Here is a 25,445-nt window from a genome sequence, read left to right as displayed (position 1 = left end):
CTGGGCACCGCAATTCAAGAAGGACGTTGACCAGCTGGAACAGAGGAGGGCAACCACAATAGTAAAAGGTCTGGAATCCATGCCCTACGAGGAGAGACTTCAAGCACCCCCAAACGAGAGCAACCGTTTCCTCTTTCACAAGCGAGTTTCCCAGTCGGAATCAAACCCAGTCACACAACTCCCACCCCTGCCCCCTGCATGGTGCCATCTGGGAAGGCCTCTACCACCTGATTTCTCCACACCGTTTCAGTGCACCTGTCCGTGAGAACAGAACAAGCATAAGAAAAATCAGCCGCAAGAAGGGAAAGAGAGAAAAGGCAGGGCCAACTACGTTCAGCCACAAGCAAAAACAGGTTGCGCTACCACGAATTTGGTCACAGGGAGTGTGAAGCCAAGAGGCGCATTGTTTTTAACAGGGTGTCAGTGTTAGTTTGAAGTAGAAGACCTAGATTCGAGCCCAGCAGCGCCTTACAGACCCAACAGGATTTCAGGACGTAAGCTTTGGAGAGTCACCTTGTGTCTAAGGAAGCTTTGAGTCTTGAAAGCTCATACCCCGAAAATCTTGCTAGACTCTTAAGGTGCCAATGCCATTGAAGGGAGGAATCATAATTTGGCTAGCGGTGGGGTTGTGGACCCACCTTTGCCCTACATCTTTATTGCCACCTTAAGAGTCTAGGATGAACGAACGCAACATTGAGAAGAGCTGGAACCTTCCCAGAGCAACCTGGAAGTCCTTTCAAGGTTGCCGCCGGTGGGGCACAGGTGAACCGGTCCTGGAAGAATGGGAAAGACAGACGATGCGGAAAAAGAGAGATGGTGTGCAAAATATTTATTCATATTTCTCTCCCTCCTCTGCCGCCATTACACATTTCAGATCCAGGTGGGGCATTGGCTTCTAAGAACTCTCCCTCCCCCCCACCCCACATCCTACAGCATGCTTACCTGTGGCGGGATGTTTCACCTCTCCCATGCAGACAGCCCATCAGAACATGGGACAACTGCAGGGCCCTACTATTACACAACCCCCTGGTGTTCTTTGGCTACGTGCCGGAGCTTGTCCACTGGCAAAGGGGCCGTGGCTCAGTGGGAGAGCACCTGCTTTGGCGTACAGAAGTGCCCAGTTTCGATCCTCGGCATCTCCAGTTAAAGGATCTGGCAGCAGGTGATATGTAAGATCTCTGCCTGTAAAACCTGCAGTACAGCTGCCAGTCTGAGTAGGCAACACTCAGGTGACAATATGGATCAAAGGTGTGACGCTCAACAGGGCAGCTTCATACGTTCACGGCAGAATCGAGCCCCACTCAGCATCATGCTGTGGACCTCGACACAACCCAGCTGCCCCTCCCTTCCAAATGGACCCCCCCCCTTGCTACACCCACAGGCCTCCTTCAAAGCCAGCTTGCAGTTTGATCCCCACCCAAAGCGGCTTATGGCAGGCTGAGTCCAGACCCCTTTGGGCAAGACGTCACGCTCAGTTTTGGGCTTCGTTGATTAGGCAAAGACTAAAACGGGGGCCACGGCTTCCGAATGTTAAATCGTGGCCGCAGCATCTTCGATCTCACTGGGTGTCTCTGCTGCAGCCAAGCCAACTCGACTCTAAACTCAACACAGATTGTACGGCTGCACACAGGGATAGAATACTGGCCCTTGTGGGAATCAAGGCGACCTCTGAGCTAGGCTACACCTCTGATCGAAGAAACAGGCTTTCTAATTGCCCAAGCTGGGGCCTGCACCATCCAGACTCAAGTGCTGGGGTTTCCAAAGGGAAAGAGAATACAGACAGGGCAATTTGGGGAGCGGGGGGGGGGGGAAGCAAAGGAAAAGGAACAGCTTGGATCCCATGGAGTTCACACTTGGGCCTTCACAGGAGAACTCACTAGGTGAACAGCACACAATTTGCACCGCAACACAACATTATGCCTTGGGAACACCAGCGTGCGGGCCTTTCCCTCCTCTCTTGGGTAAACCCTGACTGGCCCCTGATACAGCTCAGAGATGAGACAGAAAGATTTCTGGGTCAAAAGGGGCAGCCTCCACATGGGCTGAATCCCACACTGTTTCCCCATTTACCATTGAGAACCACAACCCTCCTTTGGCTAGAGACTCCCCAGAGGCCACAGAAGAGTAGGGGGCTGAGTTGGAAGCCAGCAGCAAAGGAATTCCCAGGGTGAGCACCAGAGGGGATTCCCTCCACAGAGGGTAGAGACAGGCCCCCGATACAGCTCCATCACTAATGCTAAGCAGGTCCGGCTCCTACCCAGCCCGAGTGACCCGTCGTGGACTGCAGCTCACAGCCTCAGACAGAAGGAGGGGTTAGATCAATACTGAAGAGAACACTGGAACCCTCATGCCAATAAGGAAACATGGCTGCACGCATCTGTTTCCGGGGGGTTGGGGGAAGATGGGCATCCGTTTCGCAGATGCTGGTGAAGATGGGTACATAAGGATTCGGGGAAGAGGGGGAAAGGGACCACTGCTTGGATCGGGGTCGGCAAGCATCCACGTCGTCGTTGTGCTTCTCAGCGCGAGCCTCGTACGGTCCACTTTGGGCGTCCGGCCGCCAGGATCGGAGAAGCGGCAGTGGCGTTTCTTCCGGGCTCCCGCGCTTGCGGCGCCAGGCTGACCCCCTGAGACATCTGCAGGGGGGTGTTTTTTGGCACTTCTGGGGTGGGTGCTGCAGAGAGGACCGGGGACGGCGTCTACGGGGGAGGGGGGATCTGCGCCCCGAGAAGATCATAGGCGAAGATGTTCCAGAAGATGGCGAAGACCAAGAAGGTGGCGTACGACAGCAGCACCACCCACCAACTGCACTGGTCTTGCAGGTTCTCCTCGTAACTGCGGAGAATGGTCAGGCCCATGCTGATGCCCACAATCGCCCCTGCCAAGTGGGCCATGAAGCTGGGCTGGGGACCCGAAGAAGGCAGCGGCGGCGAGAAGCGCAGCCAGACGGCGCGACCCACCTCGGAACTCACTGCGGAGCGAGAGAGACAGGAGGAAGATGGGACATGACCCCACCAAAGGCCCCCGTCTTAAAACAACCCGGAACTGAACACCCCGCATACTTACTGCACACCAGTGCCAGGACCATGCGGAGCAGTTTGTACGGGCACCGCATTCCTGCCCAGTTCTGCAGATACAGAGAGAAGAAAGCAATAAGTCACCCCCGCCCCTGTGGTGTACAGTCCTCCCCCCAGACTCTCCCTTTCAACCTCTGAGCCCTCTCAAACAAGAAACGGAACCATCTTGTGGCCTCATGCAAGGCACTGACTTCTGGGGGCTGGAGAACACATGATTCTGTGCAAAACATCACAGCTAGCGTGGTGTGTGGGTTACTGCTGGACTAGGATCAAGGAGATCCAGATTTGAATCTTACTCAAGAGAGCCAGTGTGGTGGTTAAGAGCAGGTGGACTCTACTCATGACAGGTGGAGTCTTCTATCAGGTGGACTGGATGTGTTTCCCCATTACTACATTCCTACTAGCTGACCTTGGGTTACTGTTCAGGACTCTCTCTGACCCACCTGCCTCACAAAGGGGTCTGTCGTGGGGGGAAAAAAGGGGAAAGCAGTTCGTAAGCCCCTTTAAGTCACCTAACAGGAGAGAAAGTCAGGGTGTACATTCCGGGTGTACATTCTCTCTGCAACGGGTGACCTTGGGCTGGCCACATGGTCTCAGCCTGTGAGGTATCACAGGGCTGTTTTGAGGATAAAGCAGAGACCAGGAGAATGATGTAAACCTGGCCAACCTTACAGGGGTCTTGTGAAGATGAAGACGGAAACACAACCATGTCTGCCTGCCACTCTGAGCTCCGTAGAGGAATGAAAACATGGAAGGTGGAATACAGTCACACTGCCCTTGCCAGGACCCCAACACCGCCATGCTGCCCAGCCCCCCAGGATTCTCACCATGACAACGTTAGCCAGGTGAGCGGAGCAGAGTGCGTAGACGCCCCCGGAGCCTCCGACCAAAGGGGCTCTCATGTCTGTGATGGAGACAGTTAAGGAGCCTGCAGATTGAGAGACAGAGAAGCAGAAAGACAGAGACATTACACCCAGTCGGTTGGGGTACACCTTCAACCAGCCTCCACACACCCAAGCACCAGGGCAAAATGGCTTCTGGCGGGAAAGCTAGCCATGCCAGATTAGGGTTTGCAAAGCTAACCGTGTGAAATATTCGCTTCAGGGTGATAAAGGGGGAGGGGGAGGGGGGGAGGAGGAGGAGGAGGAGGAGGAGTTTGGATTTATATCCCTTCTTTCTCTCCTGCAGGAGGCTCAAAGGGGCTTACAATCTCCTTGCCCTTCCCCCTCACAACAAACACCCTGTGAGGTGGGTGGGGCTGAGAGAGCTCAGAAGAGCTGTGACTAGCCCAAGGTCACCCAGCTGGCATGTGTGGGAGTGTACAGGCTAATCTGAATTCCCCAGATAAGCCTCCACAGCTCAGGCGGCAGAGCTGGGAATCAAACCCGGTTCCTCCAGATTAGATACATGAGCTCTTAACCTCCTACGCCACTGCTGCTCCAAAACATGACCAGGACTTATTTCTGGTTGCACTCCACCTGATTTCAAAAGCCATTTCCCCAAACCCTGTTTTGTTTGGAGCACACAAAGAAATAACAAGAGAAAGACTGCCACAAATAAGTATGGACTTCACACTGGGAACTGGTGGAATGAATGAATAGAAAACAGCCTGGGCTGGTTTCAGATGGCAGCCATGTTGGTCTTGCTACTCCCTAAGGTCCCACAGGACTCACGTCTAACTACCCTGTCCCAGGTCACCACGCTTGAGTGTGTCCTAGAAACCCCTGGATTTCTGACAATTTCCCTAGTTCATGTTTTATCAGCTCAGCAGCAGAGGAAACTCATCTGAACTAAAAGTCATCTAAGCTAAAAAACCTAGAGCAGGTCTTATCCATCATCTTTTCCTAGGTCTTCTAAGGGCTGCACTGGTGACCCCTGGAACAGCTCAGCCCTGGGGGTCCTCAGATCAGATGTCTATTTGGCTTCTGATAAAAACGTTGCCATCACACATAAAGCGGCTACATTTGACATGGCTGCTTGTAAGATCAGACAGAGAGCTCTGGTAAGATCAGACAGAGAGCTCTGGTAAGATCAGACAGAGAGTACCGTGATTGGTATAGGTACAGGTGTTGCTTTAATTGTACAACTCCAATTAATTTAGCTCTCTGTGTTGGTTATGATATTCTTTTATATTGTTCTTTTATTCTACGCTGGTCTTTGACCATAAATAAACTGACTGACAGATGTCTTCTCAGCCACAAACTCACCAGGAAGCTTCTGCTCCTTTAGCACCCACCGCAATCTGCCACATGGGGCTAATCACAGTGGGCCTACCTTGCAGGGGGTTTGTTGACCTCTCACTGCTAATAGCACAGCCTCAATGCCACGTGCCTCTCTTGGGTGGCTGTTGAGTCAAGGCGGGCCCGGCTTTGACCACTGTCTGCTCTTCCTCAGAGTCGTAAGTGCTCCCGGCTGACAGATCTGAGCGGCCTCTCCCCGCCCACAGGCGCTCCACTGAGCCAGCAGCTCATTAGAGTGGAGAAGGCAGAACCCTAAATCCCGGGTTCTCCAACTCTCTAAAGCCCTCGACAGGGTGAGTAATCCTAGCAGCTGTTTTAAGCACCGGGGGGGGAGGGGGGGCTCTGCAAAAACCGCTGCCTTCACCGCAGTTGGCAAGCCAGCTCCGAAACACCATAATTTAAAGTCTGTCGTGTCTGGACTGGATCCACGAGAGACGCCACAGTCGTGCTGGCCTTTGCGGCACAGACAATTCGCACAGTGGGGGAGCGGGCGGGGAGAAGCAGAAAGACGCTGCGCCGGGGGAGGCTGGGAAAGTAGGAAGCCGAAAGCTCTGCGGATCATACTTGGTCCACCGAGCAACGTTTCCAAACCGCAGGGGCTGCCTGATTTGCTGGTTATCAAAACCAAAGGGACCAACAGACCTAATCACAATTTATCACGCGCCCGTAGGGAAAAGAAAGGAGAAGCTGGGGAGCATTTAAAAGCCTGGCTAACCCTTGGCCAAATCACCACAAACAGAGAGACACCAGCCAGAGAAGGAGGCCCAAGAATCCTCCCCCTGTGTTTCTTCACACAGAACAACTCCTCGCAGGCTGAAAACTAGCTCCGCATGGAATGGGCGTCTACTCCCTCCCTCCGTTTCTCCCGTCTGCAGAGAAGTGTTTGACCAAGGGAGCATTCTGAGAGTCAAGTCTCAGCTGGCGGTCTGAGGTGGCCCAACTGCACTGTCTCCTTCGGATACGTGTGTGAACCAAGCATAGCGCCATTGTGACCCGGTGCATGCATGGGAGCCATGCTGCAAAAGCTTCATTCTCTACCTCTCACTTTCTCACATCCACATACTCCTGTGGTTATTGCTGGAAGCCACTTACACAGTGGTGCAAACTCCCGCTGGCTTCCATGAGCTGCAGGGGGAAAGGAGGAGGCAACTTTGGGACTGGGATGCTCTGCAACCACCTAGCTGCACTCCCACACTTTGAAATAACACACAGCGCAAACCGCAAAGGGCCCGGCGGCATCTGAAAGGCTGACGCGTCGCACCCCGAGGAGGATAAAGCTGAAATGCCTCAGTCAGACTTACCGGCCAGGACTCCCGCCAGGTAGAGAAAGCTGATGCGGAGAACGCCATGGACCATTTCAAGGGGGATCCCAATCATCAGCTGCAGGAGGGCATTGAACCCCAACTGTTCCAATCTAGAAAGTCACCATGAAGGAGGAGAAGTCACATTCAAGAGTCCCGTGAAAGAACACGGGGACAGTTTGCCCACAAACCCTGAGGACCAGAAACTAGATTTTGCCTGTTAAAAAACCCTCCAAACTCATCTCCTAAAAAATCAACCTCAGCATTTTGAAGTTCTCCTCTAAGTGCAGTTACTGGTGCAGCCTTCACCAGAGTTTTACATCCCTGTCTCTCAAACCAAAGTAGTCGTTGCCAAAAATGCAATTAGCTTCCTCCTGGCATCTCTGGGATTGCCAGAAGTTCCATTCCTGCAAACAACTGATGTAGCTGTGTTAGAATACGGCCCCCCACCCACCCCCATGCTGCAAAAACAAAGAAGCTAAGGGCTAGCTGCACGTGTGTAAGGCTTTAAAGCAGGGGTGTCCAACTCTGGCCCTCCAGATGTTCACAGCCAATAAAAGAGTAGTTGCAAACAGCAAGAGAAAACAGAACACGGACCGGCTGAAGTAAATCTTAGCCCAAAACAGTACTGCCAAAGCAGCAAGGGGCGGATGCAGACTGCGACATCACCTCAACAGCCCACAAAGTAGTGCAGGCATGGCAGAGAAAAGGAGGCAAGAGAAGCTACCAATTCATTATTGGTGACAACACACATACTGTCCAATAGCCCCCTGCGATTCTCCATCAACTACATTCCCCGGATATTCTTGCAATTGACATCCATGTCAGGGATGTCAATTGAAACTCTGCCATGAGCTACTAAGCAATGGTATCCGAGTGAGATTGCCTTCCTCAAACACATTGCTCGGTTTCCCCACCAATCACTTAATTTTTTTTTCGTGGGACCACGTTGAGCAGCCTGCAAGATCTCTGAGAATGCAACTGTCCATTTACCACATAAGAACCTCTCTGTTGGAGGGAATAACAGCTAATTCCATCAGAGAGGTGAAGACCCTTCCGAAGAATCCGTCCACTGGCAAAAAATGGTATCTATGTTCATCTGCCAATGGGAAGGAAAAGAAATGTGCTAGGCTTCCCCAATAAATATTCTTGCGGTTCTTCAGAAGGACTGTTCGTTCTCTCTGTTTGTAACACGTGTTTCTCAACTTGTTTCACCGCTATTAAAAATTAATATTAAAAGCAAGCACTAGCTTTTTGCAGACGGGGAAAATTGGACGGACGGTGACTCGCCGATCAGTTTCATCCGCAGCCAGCTTCTTACAGCAATCTTGCAGAACTGTGTGCCCCCCGCCCTTCCGGAGCTTGACAACTGATGACTGCATTGCCTGCATGAACCACGTCACAAACAACACTCCCTACCCCTCCTGTTTGTTTGCTTTCTCATCTGGCCTCCTACTCTTCTTCTGTAAGTGGCCTGGAAAAGGGGACAACCACATACAACATACGAAAGGGGACAACATACCCCACGTGCATAAACATGTAGGTGAGAAACCGCCAGGCACGGGCTCGGTGCCCTGGGTGATAGACCAAGGGGCTCTTCATATACTCTGGATGGTATGTCTGCAATACCCATTTGTTCAGGCGGGCTCCGTAGCACAGGAAAACGATGATCTAAGGCAACGAGAACAGGGAAAGAAAAGATACAGGCAGGCAAGACCAGCAGACATCTTAAGAAGAAGAAGAAGAAGAAGAAGAAGAAGAAGAAGAAGAAGAAGAAGAAGAAGAAGAAGAAGAAGAAGAAGAAGAAGAAGAAGAAGAAGAGTTGGATTGATATCCCCCCTTTCTCTCCTACAGGAGACTCAAAGGGGCTCACAAGCTCCTTCCCTCCCCACAACAAACACCCTGTGAGGTGGGTGGGGCTGAGAGAGCTCCGAAGAACTGTGACTAGCCCAAAGTCACTTAGCTGGCATGTGTGGGAGTGTACAGGCTAATCTGAATTCCCCAGATAAGCCTCCACAGTTCAAGCGGCAGAGCGAGGAATCAAACCCGGTTCCTCCCGATTAGCGTACACCTGCTCTTCCCCACTACGACACTGCTGCTCCTTAAGCGCCTACAGCACAACTGGATCTTTTCACCAAGGACTAGCAGGTGCTGAGACCCCCTCCCCAAAGTGCGTTGTTCCTCCCCATTAACCGCAAATGGATCAATCCGGTGGAATACACACGGCCATTTGGGCAAATTAATTGGAACAAATTAACCACAGGTCGCACAATCCCGATTGTGTAGCTACCAGGCTGCAGATCTTTGCTTTATGATATGGAAAGCCTTACAAAGCACAAATGCACCTGAGAAATAATCTGACCTGAGAAATAATCCCCCCTGCTGCAAAACTCCGGGATACCTCCGTACCTCATGAATACCGAGCAGGCAGCTGAAAAGACTTTAAGCTCAAAAGCTCCTGGAGAAGGAATGCGCAGCAGTCAGCAGAGGTTTGAGTCCCTCTGGTTTTCGAAAATAGCCACTGGCTGTTTCCTCCCCATGGCGCATTATGCCCACACTGGGAAACAACTGGCGATCCCTCACCTACCTGGGTCAGCGTGACGACGGCCATGAACACGGGTGGGGGGCACGAACGGTGTTGATAGAAGTACCACCGCCGGTCCATCTCGCACGGCAAGATCTCGTACGCCACGTAGCGCACAAAGCGCTTGTAGAAGCCCAGGCCGGTCTCGTCCAGCAGGCCATCGCGGGGCAGCGCCCTCTGCCCGTTGGCTATGGCCCGCTTGAAGCTGCTGGATCTCTTGCTGTTGATCTGCAAAGAAAGACCATGATGGACCACCGCGGCCGACTAACCACTGCAAGACACACACGCCCCTTTGAGCCATGGGTCTGGTGACACACTGCCAACTGTCCGACAGTGCTGTTAGGGCTGTTCGACAGTGGAATGCACGACCTCGGAGGGTGGTGGAGTCTCCTTTGGAGGTTGGATGGCCATCTGTCAGGAGTGCTTTGATTGTGTGTTCCTGCATTGTAGGGGGTTGGACTGGATGGCCCTTGGGGTCCCTTCCAACTCTATGATTCTCTCTGGTCTCTGGACCTGGAACGGTTTTCTACTTCTATTTTAGCTGTGGTTTTAATTATTCTTAACAACAGGTTTGGTTTGAATTATTTTGTAAGATGTGTTTTTATTACAGACATTGTCAACCTTATTTGCCCCTGTCATGAGGAGAAAGGTGGGGTGTAAATTTTGCACATAAACAAACAGGAACATTAACTCCCCATGATCCCAAATTGTGGGTGGTTCTTTGCACCAAACCCATTTCCAGCAGACTGAAAGGAATGAATGACTGAAACTGGGAAGTGGCCGTAGTTCCCCCACAACATACATCTACGTTTTGTTCTCACAACCATCTTGCAAGGTAGGCCCAAGGCCGCACGCTGCATTGCATGGCGGGGATTTGAAAGTGGGTCACTCCAACGTAACTGTACCCTGTGTCAGGACCATGCCTGTCAGTACCTAGATGTCTTGCTGTGTGTGAATTGTAAATGTTTTCCTGTAAATGCTTTCCTGTTTCCCTCTTCCCTTCCTGGCAACCTCCTGGCGCCAGCCCATCTACAAAGAGGTGCGAAAGGTTCCCAGGTTCTTTGAAGCTCTGTAGTGCAACTGTTGTAGAAACTGTAGTGGACATTTGGTATGGGGCGAAACGGGGGGGTTAAAGCATATAGGTCCTGGATCTGCTCAGCTCCTGCTTTCTATTGTTACTCTTCGTGTTGCAAGGAATAAACTGTCAGGAGCTGAAGGTATAACAGCTGCATGGCAAAACCCTTGATTGCCTTAATGGACTGCTGAAGGACTAACAGCATTCACCTGTTAGCAGTCAGCCAAAGGGAATGACTAAGCATGATTGCATCAGCTACCTGTATAAGCGTCATGTGACCTTTGACTGTACTAGCCATAGGCTAATTAATGTATTATAGTGTACATAAGTAAGCTAACTCAGTTAAGCATGTTCCTTGCTGGGGACAGGACCTAAGCCGAAGGTTGCCTTAGTCCCGCTTAAACCGTGGCGCTATTAAAATAACGCCAATACATCCTTTCTTTGAGTGAACTCCCTGGTTCCAGTGGTTATTACCGCACTCTTTGTATGCTCAGTTGGGCGTTTCACGCCAGTCAACTCGTATCAGGTTAAGGGCCCAGTTACGCTATAGGTGTCGCATAAACCCCACTGGTGAGTAACATTGCTCAGTGGGTGGAATTAAGAGTGAAGTGTAGTCATGACGGGTCCTACACATGGGCTGCTGTTTGAAAGGCTCAATGAGTCCAATTACGTCTCATGGGCAGAGAAAATGAAATGCTTCCTCATACGGGAAGGACTCTGGACAGCTGCACAGAAAGCTCCAGATATGGACGATGATGATGAGGTGGAGGCTGATGAGAAAGCCAGAGCAGCCATTGTTCTAGCAGTGAAAAACAATAATTGGCGTTCCTGCTAGATAAAACAAACAGCTTTGGGGTGTTACACCGCCCTGAAAGAGTTGTACCAGAGGACAACAGCGTAATCTGCCGATTCTGGTGCTGTAGACTCTTTACTCCTCAAGCTGCATGAAGGCCGTGATTTTCCATCTGCAACAAAATGAGAGCACTCTTTGCTGATTTTGTCCGATAGAGGTTTGGCTTTTGATAACAACGTGCTTTTAATTTTGCTTTCTTCTCTTGGCAACAATAATGGGACCCATTAGTGGACGGTTTACAAAGTGTTAGAGGATGATTTCACCCTGGACTACGTGTCCTATAGGCTTTTGAAATGGAAGGGGCAAAGGGATTTCATCGTTGCCTACCCTCGTAGCCTCCAGTGAACAACAGCATCAGCAAGGACCCAGGTGACAAATTGGCAGAGGCTAATGCTGTTCGCAGACTGTTACACCTGTGGAGCAACCAACCAGCTTGCGTGAATTGCCAGCGCAGGCTTTATTAGCTTACTCCAGGACGCCAGCAACAGGCTGCAAAGAGGACCGGGAAAGGAAGCACCTTTCTGGCGCAACGCACTCAAGCCACCGAAGCCCACGGAGTTTCTGGACACCGGGACTACAGAACATATAGTAGCAAGGGCAAGTTCGCTGCAGAAGAAGAGGACACCGGATACGGAGAGGTGATTCTTGCTGACAGCTCTGCAGCTGTTGTACAGTCCCAAGGAGAAGCGTTTTTACAAGCCATGGGGATTACCCTGCGGTAACGTGTTACACATACCGGCATGGCGCATAATCTATTAAGTTGTCCAGGTTACACCGATGGCATATGTATGTACTTTTACTGGGACAGGGTGTTCCAGCATAGCCAGGGATGGGGACATTGTGGCACAGGGTGTATTAAGTAACAGACTTTATAAATTGACTGTGGACAGTAACACCCCTGTGACATGTGATGTTCCAACTACTGTGTAAGGGGTAACATGACCCACTGCACCCAGCCACCACAAGTACCACAGGAAATGTAAAATGTGAGCTTCAAAGTACTCAAACAAACAGCACAAATGTGTGGTGTGCAGTTCGCCAAATGTGATTGTTTTCTGGAGTGCAAAGTGTGTTTGAGTGGGAAAGTGAAAACGCATCCAGTGGCAAGACAAAGCCCAAGGGTAACTAAGGACCCTTTCGCTTTGGTGCACTGCGATATAGCACAATCGTATGGTGTTTCCATCGGGGGTGCCAAATATGTGTTTGTAATTGTGGACGATGCCACACGCTTCACTTTCTCCTATTTCTTAAAAAAGAAGAGTGAAGCCCTCCATGTATTTAAATTATGGCATACAAGGATCTGTAAACAATTTGGATGTGATGTGAAAACAAGTAACCAATTCCCAAAAGGTCTGCACATGTGACTAAAGGGAAACCACCCCAGAGGTTTGGGTATGACACACAACACAAAATGAAAACAGAGAATGGAGCGGTGAATGTTTTACAAACAAATACTGATGAATGGTCTGAACCAAACAATTATCAAGAGGTTTTGCACAGGGATGAAGTTGAGCAAAAGCGATGGTTTGAGGCTATGAACTCAGAGTTCAAATCTTTAATCGACCTAGATGTTTTCACTGAGGTTGATATGCCAAAAGGAAGAACTCTGTTGGACTCCAGATGGGTCTATAAAAGAAAGCTTTTAGCGAATGGTGAAACGCTTTTTAAAGCCAGATTAGTAGCTAGAGGTTTCAAACAAACTTTTCCTGAGGACTTTACTGAAACCTATGCTGCTACAGCTAGGTATGAATCCATCAGGTTGTGTTTGGCTATTGCTGAACAAAGGGGGTATGTCTCCAAGCAACTAGATGTGTGTACCGCCTATCTGAATGCAAAGGTGGATGAGGAGATATATATGAGACCACCACCTGGTTACAGGTGTAAAACAAATAAGGTTTGGTTACTGAAACGTGCTCTTTATGGTTTAAAACAAGCAGCACATATGTGGAGAAACCATTTAGATGACCTGTTGGTGAAAGAGGGTTTTCAAAGTTGTGCCACTGATTCCTGTGTCTATAAAACAGGGAAACCAGGTGCTGAAACGTTCCTAGTAGTGTGGGTCGATGACATCATAATACTAACAGAAACCGAAAAGGAACTGAACAAAGTGTTTCAGACTTTAAGTAAACACATTAAAGTGCGCGATCTAGGTGAAATAAAATCTTACCTAAGTATGGAATTCGTACAAACTGCTGAGGGTTTATTACTGCACCAAGAGGGTAAAATAAAAGAGCTCTTGGAGAGAACACAAATGGTTAACTCACTCAGCAAGCAAACACCCATGGTAGTAGGTTTCCAAGAACTAGACAGGACACAAGAATGTGATGACTCCGGTCTCTACAGAAGTGTAATCGGGTCTTTGCAGTATATTGCTTCCATAAGCAGACCAGATATTTCACATGCTGTCAACGTACTCAGTAGACGATGCCAACAACCAACTGAAACAGACTGGACTGGGGTAAAAAGGGTACTGAAATACCTTAATGCAACCATGTCTAAAGGTTTACTGCTGTGTCCAGACCAAACTACCAACATTGCTGGATATGCTGATAGCAGTTTTGCGAATGAAGAGAACAATATGTCTTGTACCGGGTATGTGATAACCTACGCAGGTGTACCCATTTTATGGGCATCATTTAAGCAAAAACTAGTAGCACAAAGCAGCTGTGAGGCCGAATACAGCGCTGTGAATAGTTGTGCTTTAGACATGCAATGGGTGTCTGAATTAGCTAAAGACCTAGGTCTCAAGGTACCAAAACCAAGCATATTATTCAATGACTCACAAAGTTGTATACAGTCTCTTAAAGGCGAATCTGTTAAGACCAGAACAAAGTATATAGGGGTACGCTATCAAAACATCAGACAAATGATTCAAACAGGACTCATAGAGGCAAGCTTCCTACCTTCACAGGACAATAAGGCAGACATCCTGACCAAGCCATTAACCTCTATAAAACATGAAAGAGGCGCAGAGTTGTTGGGTATAACTGATGCATCTCTGAAGTAAGTCAGCCATGTTATGGAACGTAAGGCATACACTGAATTGATATATGTGTAAATGTGAAAAAAAAATGTGATGTATGTTTGCCAAGCATCTGGGAAGGGGTGTCAGGAGCTGAAGGTATAACAGCTGCATGGCAAAACCCTTGATTGCCTTAATGGACTGCTGAAGGACTAACAGCATTCACCTGTTAGCAGTCAGCCAAAGGGAATGACTAAGCATGATTGCATCAGCTACCTGTATAAGCGTCATGTGACCTTTGACTGTACTAGCCATAGGCTAATTAATGTATTATAGTGTATATAAGTAAGCTAACTCAGTTAAGCATGTTCCTTGCTGGGGACAGGACCTAAGCCGAAGGCTCTGTCCGTTTAAACTGTATATATTGTATCAATGCCAATACATCCTTTCTTTGAGTGAACTCCCTGGCTCCAGTGGTTATTGCCGCACTCTGTGTATGCTCAGTTGCGCCTACGCTGTCAACTCGTGTCATAAACTACTCCTGGACTTTCCTACGGTCTCTGTTATTTCCACATTCGAGAGTCTGACACTGTGCACCTGGACACCAATGAATGAGTGCCTTGCTTACATTAACTGCTTCATTTTAAAAAATCTCTACTTGCTTTCTAATTTGCCTCTGTCAACAGCCACAAATATTTCCATGCCTGGGTGGAATTGAACATCACCAGGGACTGTGGGCTGCCAGTCCGAGCTGGTTTGGCACAACCACCGGCAAGAAAAAAGAAGGCCTAAAAGTCCAGCCACGACAGGCTTGCCTGATCTTGTCAGAAGCTAAGCAGGGTCGGCCCTGGTTAGTATTTGGAAGGGAGACCTCTACCGAATACCAGGGTCATACCCCCAACGAAGGCAATGGCTGCCCACCTCCAAACATCTCTTGCCTTAAAAACCCTGGAGGGCCACCGTAAGTCTGCTGGACTTGATAGCAAAATTAAAAATAAAAGAGAGAGAGAGAGAGGCCAGCCAAAAGCAAGACATGAAATGCAGCAGGTTCAGATTATGCTATAAACTTGTGAGGTTACACATCTAGCTGAGTGTTGTCTACTCTCAGAAGGTCTTGGGTTCAGTGAGGCCTTCCCCAACTCCTGACTCCTAAGATTTTTCCCCCCTGCAGATGGCTAGAACTGAACCCAGGGCCTTCGACTAGCTGACCCACAGCCCTTCTGAATTTTCTCCCCTAATAAAGACTCAGGCTAACATTTCTCCCAGCCATGCTAGGGGAGATCTGCATCAGAGACTGAACCCAGGGGCCCTCCGTCCCAATGGTCTGGCCCATGACAAAGCAACTCTTGGCTCAGACGCTCTGGGACAAATTCAACCAGCAAAGGACATTTAGGGACACGACTTTGCAGTTAAAATATATAACTGAAGTGGTCTGGTCTGACTGCGCTTGGCTCGGCTTGACCGGCTGGAAGTCTTAAGGACAACTCCAGAGCTATTAAAGATACTAAATTGATGTCCACATGCCATGATCTCTGCAGGGGCACCGAGCTATGAAGAAGAGAGCTGCGCATAAAGAGGTGGTGAAGTAAAATCACAAATGCTTCAGTGGCACAACACACAGCATTGATGGAACCGAGTCAGACCACAGGAACAGATGGCTCAGTATCACCTGCTCCATAGGTAGCGGCTCTCCAGGGTTTCCCCCCAATGTCTCCTACTTGATATGTTTTAACTGAGGATACCAGAGATTTGAACCTGGGGACCTTCTGCACACACTGAAGTTACACCATACGTACGCACAAGGCGAAGCCAGCGTGGTGCAGTGGTTAACAGCAGGTGCACTCTAATCTGGAGAACTGGGTTTGATTCCCCGCTCTGCCACTTGAGCTGTGGAGGCTTATCTGGGGAACCAGATTAGCTTGTGCACTCCAACACACGCCAGCTGGGTGACCTTGGGTTAGTCACAGTTCTTCAGTGCCCTCTCAGCCCCACTCACCTCACAGAGTGTTTGTTGTGACGGGGGAAGGGAAAGGAGTTTGTAAGCCCCATTGAATCTCCTTAACAGGAGAGAAAGGGGAGATACAAATACAAATTCTCCAGTTCCTCCTCCTCCTATGCAGTGTCAGACTCTCACTCCACCAAGATCAGGGGTGTCCAACCCTGGCCCTTCAGGTGTTCATGGAGCTCCTGCCAGCATGGCCAATTGGCTGATGGGAATTGTAGTCCATGAGCATCTGGAGGGCCAGAGTTGGAAACCTCTGGCCTAGATCAACACTGTCAGCTCCGACCAGCACCCATTCTCCAGGGCCTCAAAGCTAAGATTTCTGCACTTCACCTGCTACCTGATCCTTTGAACCAGAGACCCCAGAAACTGGTCCTAGATTGGAGTCCGCCGCTCTTGTGAAGGAGTGGAGAATCAAACGCGGTCCACCTGATTTGAGTCCACTGCTCTTAAGTTACCACACCCCGCTGGCCACTGGCGCGTCTCCTCTCCCAACTGAAGGGCAAACTCCCTTGGTCCTTTCTGAGGTCAGCAAATTTTCCACAAGAGCAGCAGAGGGCTCACTCAGGAAGACAGCTTCCTTTGGGAATCTGATCGCGGAGCAGGCGACGGCCCTGGCCTGCTAATGTTTCCTCCGCACTGGACCATTTTGCTGCTTAGCGGAGACAATTAGGGATAAATTATTGAGGATGACGCACTCGGTGATGAATAGGACGCTTTTTGCAAGGCACTCAAATGTTAAAAGCCCAATGTTGTCCCCTTAGCCCAGGGATCTTCAAACTACGGCCCTCCAGATGTTCATGGACTACAATTCCCACCAGCCCTGCCACTTGGCCATGCTGGCAGGGGCTGATGGGAATTGTAGTCCATGAACATCTGGAGGGCCATAGTTTGAAGACCCCTGCCTTAGCCAGATTATCTGCATCTGCATCTGGACCATCAATAGAAATGGGCCTGGCCTCCCTTCCATTGGAAGGTAAGGGGTTTGCCCCACACACCACAGAGACACTGCATGGCTCCTCATAGGGCACTGATCATACAGCGAAGAAGAAGAAGAAGAAGAAGAAGAAGAAGAAGAAGAAGAAGAAGAAGAAGAAGAAGAAGAAGAAGAAGAAGAAGAAGAAGAAGAAGAAGAAGAAGAAGAAGAAGAAGAGTTGGATTTATATCCCCCTTTCTTTCCTGCAGGAGACTCAAAGGGGCTTACAATCTCCTTTCCCTCCCCCCCTCACAACAAACACCCTGTCAGGTAGGTGGGGCTGAGAGAGCTCCGAAGAACTGTGACTAGCCCAAGGTCACCCAGCTGGCATGTGTTGGGAGTGTTCAGGCTAATCTGAATTCCCCAGATAAGCCTCCACAGCTCAAGCAGCAGACCGGGGAATCAATCCCGGTTCCTCCACATTAGAGTGCATCTGCTCTTAACCACTACGCCACTGCTGCAGAGGTTATCTTCGGAGGGGACTGCACAACAAAACAATGACAATGACACACCCTGGATCTCCAGAAAGGTGCACCACTGTTCTAACCACTGCAGACACTACCACTGTGGGAATCTGTCTCATCAGAAGGCTGAGTTGGCCTCATTTCTCAGGACCACAGTATGGGAAGAGGTTGAAACACTCATCAAAGACTGCAAATGCTGCAGAGCATTTGTTGCTTAATTACTTAGCATGGGAGGATCCAACTAACTAACTAACTAACTAACTAACTAACTAACTAACTAACTAACTAACTAACTAACTAACTAACTAACTAACTAACTAACTAACTGTGTGGGTGCCACACCCTGCCAGTAGAAATGCAGCTCTTCAGGCCTCCAGAACAGCCTACCCGGCAGCCCTTGACAATATCAACACACCACATACCCCCCGTAGACCCTAATGAATTTGTCTAATCTCCTTCTAAAGCCATCTAAGCTGATGGCCGCCCCCTCGTTTTATGCCAGGCAGGATATTCCACAGAAGAATTACATGCAAAGTAAAGAAGCTCCCCTGCGTCTACTACCTGTAAGAGTCACTGAGTCACCTCCCCCAAAAAGGTTTCTAGATCTAATTCCTCCACACTGTGCACGGTTTTATGCGCTCTCTTGTTCAGAAACAGAGCGGTAGCCAAAAAAAAAGCCCCAAATCAAAAGGAGCACAGGTCTGTCCACTTTTAGAATTTGGACACGGAGGAAGATTCACGCTGGTTCTTTGTAACAAATGTCCCAGAAAGCTCTCTCTCCTTGCTGGCTCTGATAAGTCTACCGCTCACAGGACTTAGCGTGTTTCGCAACAGCTGTCCCAAATTACAAGGATGCAAATACAGCCACTGATTGCTGGACCCAATCAGCCCGATCTTCCATAACAGGAATCAAAAACTAATTGCGCCTGGCCTGTCACCATGGAATCTGGATTGTATCTCTCTTTTTCTTTCAGCCTCCCGCATCCTCTTTCCTTCAAGTGTACACGGGCCCGTTGAAGTCTGACATAAGAGGTCTGGAAAGGGTCGTTCTTTCTTCCTTATAACTGGTTGCTGCTGTAGCAAGCAGCAGTTTTAAGAAATGAAGAATTAATGCAACACCACAAACAGAAGGAAAGAGGAGTTCGGAACGGCTTCATGCCGATTTCTGAGAGTGTGCCTGTTCAAAGCTCGTGCAGCCTTGCCTGGAAATCCCTTCTTCCCCAAAACCAACTCTGCCGCCCACAGCAGTCTGCTTGCGTTCGCCGAGAGAATCAACACGCCACTGTTTGCAAAAACCCATCCACTCCTGCTCCTGAGCTCTTACCAAGGTTTGCAAACTGGTTTTCGAACAGGGGTTAAAGGCAGGAACCCCGATGGAGCGCCAACCACGCTTCACACCAACACACTGAACCACGTCAAAGCTGAAAGCCAGCACAGTGCAGTGTTTGGAGAGTCAGCTAGAACAGTGATGGCGAACCTTTTCGAGACCGAGTGCCCAAACTGCAACCCAAAACCCACTTATTTATTGCAAAGTGCCAACACGGCAATTTAACCTGAATACTGAGGTTTTAGTTTAGAAAAAATGGTTTGCTCCAAGGTACGTGTTACTCAGGAGCAAGCTTGGTGAAGCAACCATGCAATGCTTTGAATGGGTGAATCATGACCCTAAGAGGGTTTACTCAGAAGCAAGGCCAGCCTAGATGTGTGTTTATGGGGGGGGGGGCAATTTTCCGCTCCCCCTACATGATGAACTCTGTGTGTGCCCACAGAGAGGGCTCTGAGTGCCACCTCTGGCACGTGTGCCAGAGGTTCGCCACCACTGGACTAAAACCTGGAAGATCTGGGTTCAAATCCTCACCCTGCCATGAAAGCACGCTGGGTGACCCTGGACACACGCTCAGTCTCATTCACCTCACAGGGTTGTTGAAGTCAGACAGCAAGGAAGGGTTGTATCAGGTGGTCCTTCTGGGGCACAAACAGCAAAGATGGGGTGCCAAGGCAGACAAGGCCCTGCCCCGCAGTGCCTGTCCCCAGAGCCACTGGTGGTCACAGCTCCCAGAGAGCAAGGTCAACTTCCCAGAGGCGTCCTTACCTACTGTGAAACACCCCCCTTCCTGCACAGCCACAGCGTGGCCTCAATGGTACTCACGCCACTGACCAGGTCTACCAGCTCTTGATAGCAGATCTGTCCCTCGTCGTTGCTGTGTGCCAGTGCCACCAGCATCTCGAGCTTGGCAGGGTCCAGAGGCAGTTCATGGCTGTGCACCAGGCTGGCAAAGGTCTCCACGCCAACAAAACCCGTGTTTTCGGGATCAAGCTGCCAAAGGAAAAGCAAGAATGAGGACGGGAAATGGAGAAGCGTCTGATGGAGACGATCACAACTAAGCCAGAGTTCAGGGCACTTGTTTTAGGCAAGGGTGCAAAATCAAATGTTAGGCAAAACATTTGGAGGTTGAACAACCCCTCGAGATGCTAGTCCTCATTTTTGGACCAATGACCTTGCAGAATTCAAAGCTCAGAACCCAGGTAGGATCTCATCTAGTTACAGTAACGCTGCTTCTCTTCAGTGCCTTCCCGCATTTAACGAGGCAATTCCATTCCAGAGACTGTCTTCACAGATCTTACCAGCACAGGCAAACAGTGTGGTGTAGTGGTTAGGGAGTACGATCAGTAATGTTGCTAACCTCCAAGGTAGCACATGGAGAACTTCTACTATTATAACTGATCTCCAGACAATAGAGAGGAAGAGAGAGTTGGTTTTCAGACCCTGCCATTCTCTCCTGTAAGGAGTCTCAAGACTGGTGGAGTGCTTAAGAGCAGGTGGATTCCAATCTGGAGAACCGGGTTTGATTCCCCACTCCTCCACCTGAGTGGCAGAGGCTTATCTGGTGAACCAGATGTGTTTCCGCACTCCTATACTCCTGCTGGGTGACCTTGGGCTACCACTCACAGTTCTCTCAGGACTCTCTCATCCCCACCTACCTCACAAGGTGCCTGTTGTGGGGAGAGGAAGGGGAAGGAGCTTGTAAGCCACCTTGAGTCTCCTTACAGAAGAGAAAGGTGGGATATAAATCCAACATCTTCTTCTTCTCAAAGGGGCTTACAAACTCCTTTCCCTTCCTCTCCTCACAACAAAGACCGTGGCAGATTCCACATGGGCCAAAAACAACAGTGTGAAAACGGTGTCAAAGGGGTTTACACTGTTTTCACACCGCTGTTTTTGGGCCATGCGGAATCCGCTCTTGTGAGGCAGGTGGGGCTGAGAGAGTTCTGAGAGAACTGTGACTAGCCCAGGGTCACCCCCAGTAGGCTTCATGTATAGGAACGGGGAAACAAACCCAGTTCACTAGATTAGAGTCCGCAGCTCATGTGAAGGAGCGGGGAATCAAGCCTGGCCCTCAAGATTAGACTCCACCATCCGTATGGAGGAGAGGGGAATTGAACCCGGTTCTCCACTGCTCTTAACCACTAGACCACACCAGCTCTCCCTGGAATTCCCCTGAAGAAAATGGCTACCTTGTAAAGTGGACTCTATAGCATTAGACCAGGGGTCTGCAACCTGCGGCTTTCCAGGTGTTCATGGACTACAAATCCCATCAGCCCCTGCCAGCATGACCCAAGCATCAGACCCTTCCCCAGAGCTGGCAAGGCCAAAGACCCGGGAAATTGGGGTTATCACAAAGCTCTTTGGATGACCTGTGACCAGCCCGTCCATTTCAGCCTCGCCACCCTTACAGGGTCATTGTGAGGACAAAATCGGGGAGCTCTCTTGACCTCCTGAGACAAAAGACAGAGAAGAATGTCACACAGACAGATGTATTCCAGTAGATTAAGCTCTCCCTCCTTAATCCCTCCACTGGTTCAGTTTGCACCCTCGCTGGGTCACTAATGTCAGAAGAGATTCCTCACACGGCTAAACACACTCCCTTTCTCAAATCAGACACGCTGCCTTGCGCCGAGGGCGAGAGCGGATTTCCCTCCAACTTTGCACACAAACGTCAGCCTGGAAAAGTTTCTAGCCTTCTAGGATTGTGGAGACGCACGTGGCGCCGTCTACGGGCGCAGCTCCTTCCCAAAGCCCCTGCTGCTAATCAAAGTGACAACCCCGTCCACGAACTTGCAGCGATTTGGGAGCTGCCACGAGATCGGTGCTTCGTTTCCTCTTTCTGGACCTTTTTCAACCCGCAGAGCGGCCTGCTCAACCACGGGTCGCTCGGAGGAATTAGTTCATCTGCGTGTTTCAGCGCAAATAACCCAGGAGTGCATACCCAAAGTAAAACCAAGGTGAAAGGACGGGGAGAGAAAATGAAAACAACAGCACCCTGCAAATTTAATAGGTCTGCCCAGGGCTTGTGAGTGCCCCAGGTTGCAAGCGTGTGCGGGAGCTAGCAAACCAAAAATTGTTCTCCAAATCGTATTGTCTTCGTCATTTTATCCCCACCAGGGAAATAAATGCAGCACAAATGGGCGACGTCCATGTGCCAAACGCTGGGGGTGGGGAAAGAGAGATACCTTTGCCAAATATTGCCAGGTATTGTCGACGGCTTTCACGGCCGGATTCAACTGGTTCTGGTGGGTTTTCTGGGCTATGTGGCCGTGGTCTGGTGGATCTTGTTCCCAACATTTTGCCTACGCCTGTGGTTGGCATCTTCAGAGGTGTATCACAGAGGGAAGTCTGTTACACACAATAACAGGTCAGATTAGCTCCAGTGTGTCACAGAATTCCCTCTGTGATCCACCTCTGAAGATCTACCATGTGGCCGTGGTCTGGTAGATCTTGTTCCTAACGTTTCGCCTGCATCTGTGGCTGGCATCTTCAGAGGTGGATCACAGAGGGAATTCTGTGACACACTGGAGCTAATCCGACCTGTTATTGTGTGTAACAGACTTCCCTCTGTGATGCACCTCTGAAGATGCCAACCACAGACGCAGGCGAAATGTTGGGAACAAGATCCACCAGACCACGGCCACATAGCCCGGAAAACCCACAACAATCAGTTGAATCTGGCCGTCAAAGCCTTCAACAATATGTCCAGTGAGAAGGGAATGTTTAGAAGGGTATTCCCTTTTTACTGGACACAGTGTGTAACAGACTTCCCTCTGTGATCCACCTCTGAAGATGCCGGCCACAGATGCAGGCGAAACGTTAGGAACAAGATCCACCAGACCACGACCACACAGCCCGGAAAACCCACCACAACCCATTGCCAGGTATTTGTTGTATGTCTAGTGGCAGAGGCTGCAGAAAGTAGGGTTAACACCCGGAGGTTAGCCACAGCGAATGTGGTTCTTATGTATGAGCAAGGAACAGTTCCCAGTTGTGCTGAACTAGATGCCTCACCTCACAAGACACTGCTTACGGCGCCCCCTGCCCACACCACAAAGCCAACACCATTTCTCCACAGCACACTGTCCAGTGGCAGAGAGTTCCTTTATTCTCCCAAACCAAAATGCCTCTGCCCCGAAGCAGAGAAGCCATTCCTGGGTTCGCTCCGCCCCGTGAGGAAATGACGCCAGGCCGAAACAAGAAGCTCGGCCTTCAATGGTTAAGTCGACAAGAGAATTCCACCCAGCGCAACTTCACCTTGGTGCACCCGTGGGAAACGTGACCAAGAGTCTAGTCAGCCGCTTTGGATGTTAGAATACACTTTACATCAGCTGCTGTGTCTTGTTGTGGACAGAACGACGGGATATATATGTTGGAATAAATAATACAGGCTTGAGAGCTCTCGGACGCAGCAGCCATCCAAGACACAAATACCAGCACTCCAGAGTCTATGCTCAGCCCTGGGGGTCTTGCCTTCCAGGTGCACCATAATACAACCTAATAAACCCTAAATCCCAGCAGTGTGACAATTAAATCCCACTCCCCCCGGCAGCTGCTTTCCACTCTCCCTTGGGAAGTCGCTGAGGGATACTAGAAGCCGTTGATGTGGATTATTTAGGTCAGCACATTATAAAGCTACTCAGCATCCCTTTCTGTGGACAGCTGCTATTCCCTTTGTGCCTCCAACCCCAGCGCACGAGCATCAAGTAGCACACGAACACGCTTGCACAGGGCTGACGGATCCACATACGGCCACAGAGGCTCCCCAGCCACAATCCACAGGCAGATCAGTTCTGTGAACACGTCAACACCCGATCCCTTTCCCCTCTCGTACGCAACGGAGTCCACAAATGTATTGCAGGGATGTGTTTGCTCGTGCCACCGTTGCGACGAAGGGACCTCGCCACAGGCCAGGCGCAATCCAAACCCAAGCCTGCCACAGAGAGCGCGACGTGTCACGGGCAAGGGGTTCGTGGGCGGCTCCCGTCAGCGAGCCAAGCCAAGCCACGCTGAGCCCTCCCTCCCGTCTCAAATATTCTCCCAATATTTTAGCCAAAGCTGTCAGATGAGCGAAGAAATTCTGGCTGCTCTTTCCAGTGGCTCTGAACCCCTTCCTCCACTGGATTCGGAACTGGCACATCACCAAACCCTCCAGATTGATGCCTGTTTGCGCAGACCCAGAAGGAAGCCGGCACTCACCCGCTATTTAACAGACGCTTGCCGTAGGAGAAGGAAAACACCGTCGGTTGTACTTTTGCCTGCCCTTGCCAGTTGGAGTAGCGCCCCGGCACCAAAAGAGCCACGAAGGGAACCAGCCAGGGGTAGATTCTTCCCCGTCAGACTTTTCCCACCAGCTCTCGAACTCAGCCAGCTCTTGAACTCGCTCCACAGGCTGATCCCCCCCCTCCCCAAAGACAGGTCATCAGCTATAGTGGAGACAGTCCCTAGGAGAGGCAGGAAAAAACACTGGCTCTGAGCTTTGAAGGACACCAAGCCGGCTCTTCCCACTGATGATAATTCAAGCCCTCTGCCAAAATCTGTCAAGACATCTTGACCAGAGCTGGAATTTTAGCTCTCTAGACCCGCGTGAGTGCCTCCTCTCTTTTTCACACAGGCCTATCCTGGTGAGGTCTGGGTTCCAATCCTCCCTTGGGCAAGATGCCCACTCACCCGGAGACCACAGACCGGTCCCTCCCTGTTGGCCTCACCTCCTTCACTGCCTAGGAAGGGATCCCCCACTGCAAGGGGTCCTTGGACAGCCCAACAGGCCACTAAGGTTCCCGGGTTGGCCCCTGGTTAGCCAGAGAAAGGCACCAGAAAAAAACACTTCACTCTGGCCATCAGGCTAGAAACCTCTCAGCAGCGCCAAGCAACCATCAGCCCGCCTTCCAAGTCCAGGATGGTTTCCAGCAGCAGCCAAGGGGCTGAAGCCACCAAGGAGCCCCCCAAGCTGTCCAAAAGACCCCCCCCCGCTGTTCCCAAGAGGCAGCAGCAGCCAAAGGTGGTCCCAGAGGAGGGTGCCATCAGCCGGATGCCATCTCCCTCTGCTCTGCATGCCACTACCTCCGGTCCCGGCTCTCTGGCCATCTCAGAGAGGGACCCGGACCATCAAGGGGTCTCAGTCGCCCCCCATGAAACAGCCCGACCTGCCAACCTGGACACCTCTGCGTTCTGGAGCCATGGGGCCAAAATCCCACGCCACGGGGATCCCCCCTCCCCCCCCCCACACGCAGCATCGTCTCGGTGCCCCTGCCTGCGCCAATGCGGGGATGCCCTTCGGGGGCCCGGCTCGCCATGTGATGCCCCCCACTCCCTGGCACGTGGTCCTGCCGCCGCGCCACTGGATCGCTGCCCAGGCGGGCCTCGCCCCCAGCCCCGCGGGCACCTGTTGGGGACCCCCGGACGGGCGCCCCCGCTCCACCTGGCCGGGCTGCTCACCTGCTCCTGGATGAGCTGCAGCAGCGAGCTCCTCTCCATATACCTGCCGGCCGAGGCGAGGCCAGGCGGGCACGGAGGCGGCCGGGCGTTGCGCAGGAGCCGAGCCGGGCGGCGCTGCTGCCTCTCTCTGGCCGCGGCTGCTGCGG

General features: G+C 50.8%; 1 protein-coding gene across 2 annotated transcripts; it reads right to left on the bottom strand.

Annotated features, from left to right (window-relative positions):
• Positions 1 to 814: 814 nt before the first annotated feature.
• RHBDL1 (rhomboid like 1) lies at positions 815 to 25,445 on the bottom strand. Of its 2 annotated transcripts, none has more exons than XM_048495398.1 (8): positions 25,300 to 25,445; positions 19,684 to 19,851; positions 9,206 to 9,430; positions 8,141 to 8,289; positions 6,619 to 6,731; positions 3,905 to 4,005; positions 3,067 to 3,127; positions 815 to 2,971 (listed from the first exon to the last, which is right to left on the bottom strand). In XM_048495398.1, exons 1-8 carry the CDS (start codon positions 25,336 to 25,338, stop codon positions 2,700 to 2,702), a joined length of 1,128 nt encoding a protein of 375 aa, XP_048351355.1. In that variant the 5' UTR covers positions 25,339 to 25,445; the 3' UTR covers positions 815 to 2,699. The 2 variants fall into 2 exon arrangements, with proteins under 2 accessions (XP_048351355.1, XP_048351356.1); XM_048495399.1 differs by having other exon boundaries at positions 19,693 to 19,851.

This window comes from Sphaerodactylus townsendi, linkage group LG04, assembly GCF_021028975.2.
Source record: "Sphaerodactylus townsendi isolate TG3544 linkage group LG04, MPM_Stown_v2.3, whole genome shotgun sequence".
Taxonomy (NCBI): Eukaryota; Metazoa; Chordata; class Lepidosauria; order Squamata; family Sphaerodactylidae; genus Sphaerodactylus; species Sphaerodactylus townsendi.
The sequence above is the reverse complement of the archived record's forward strand: the minus strand, read 5'-3'. Positions and strand labels throughout refer to the sequence as shown.

Excerpts from the sequence above, each read along its gene's own strand:
- RHBDL1 (XM_048495398.1), bottom strand. The coding sequence starts at position 25,338 with ATGGAGAGGAGCTCGCTGCTGCAGCTCATCCAGGAGCAG. Across the intron at positions 6,732-8,140 it reads TACATGTTTATGCACGTGGG|ATTGGAACAGTTGGGGTTCA; the intron begins GTATGTTGTCCC and ends GTGACTTTCTAG. Across the intron at positions 4,006-6,618 it reads CCTGGCGGGAGTCCTGGCCG|GCTCCTTAACTGTCTCCATC; the intron begins GTAAGTCTGACT and ends CTCAATCTGCAG.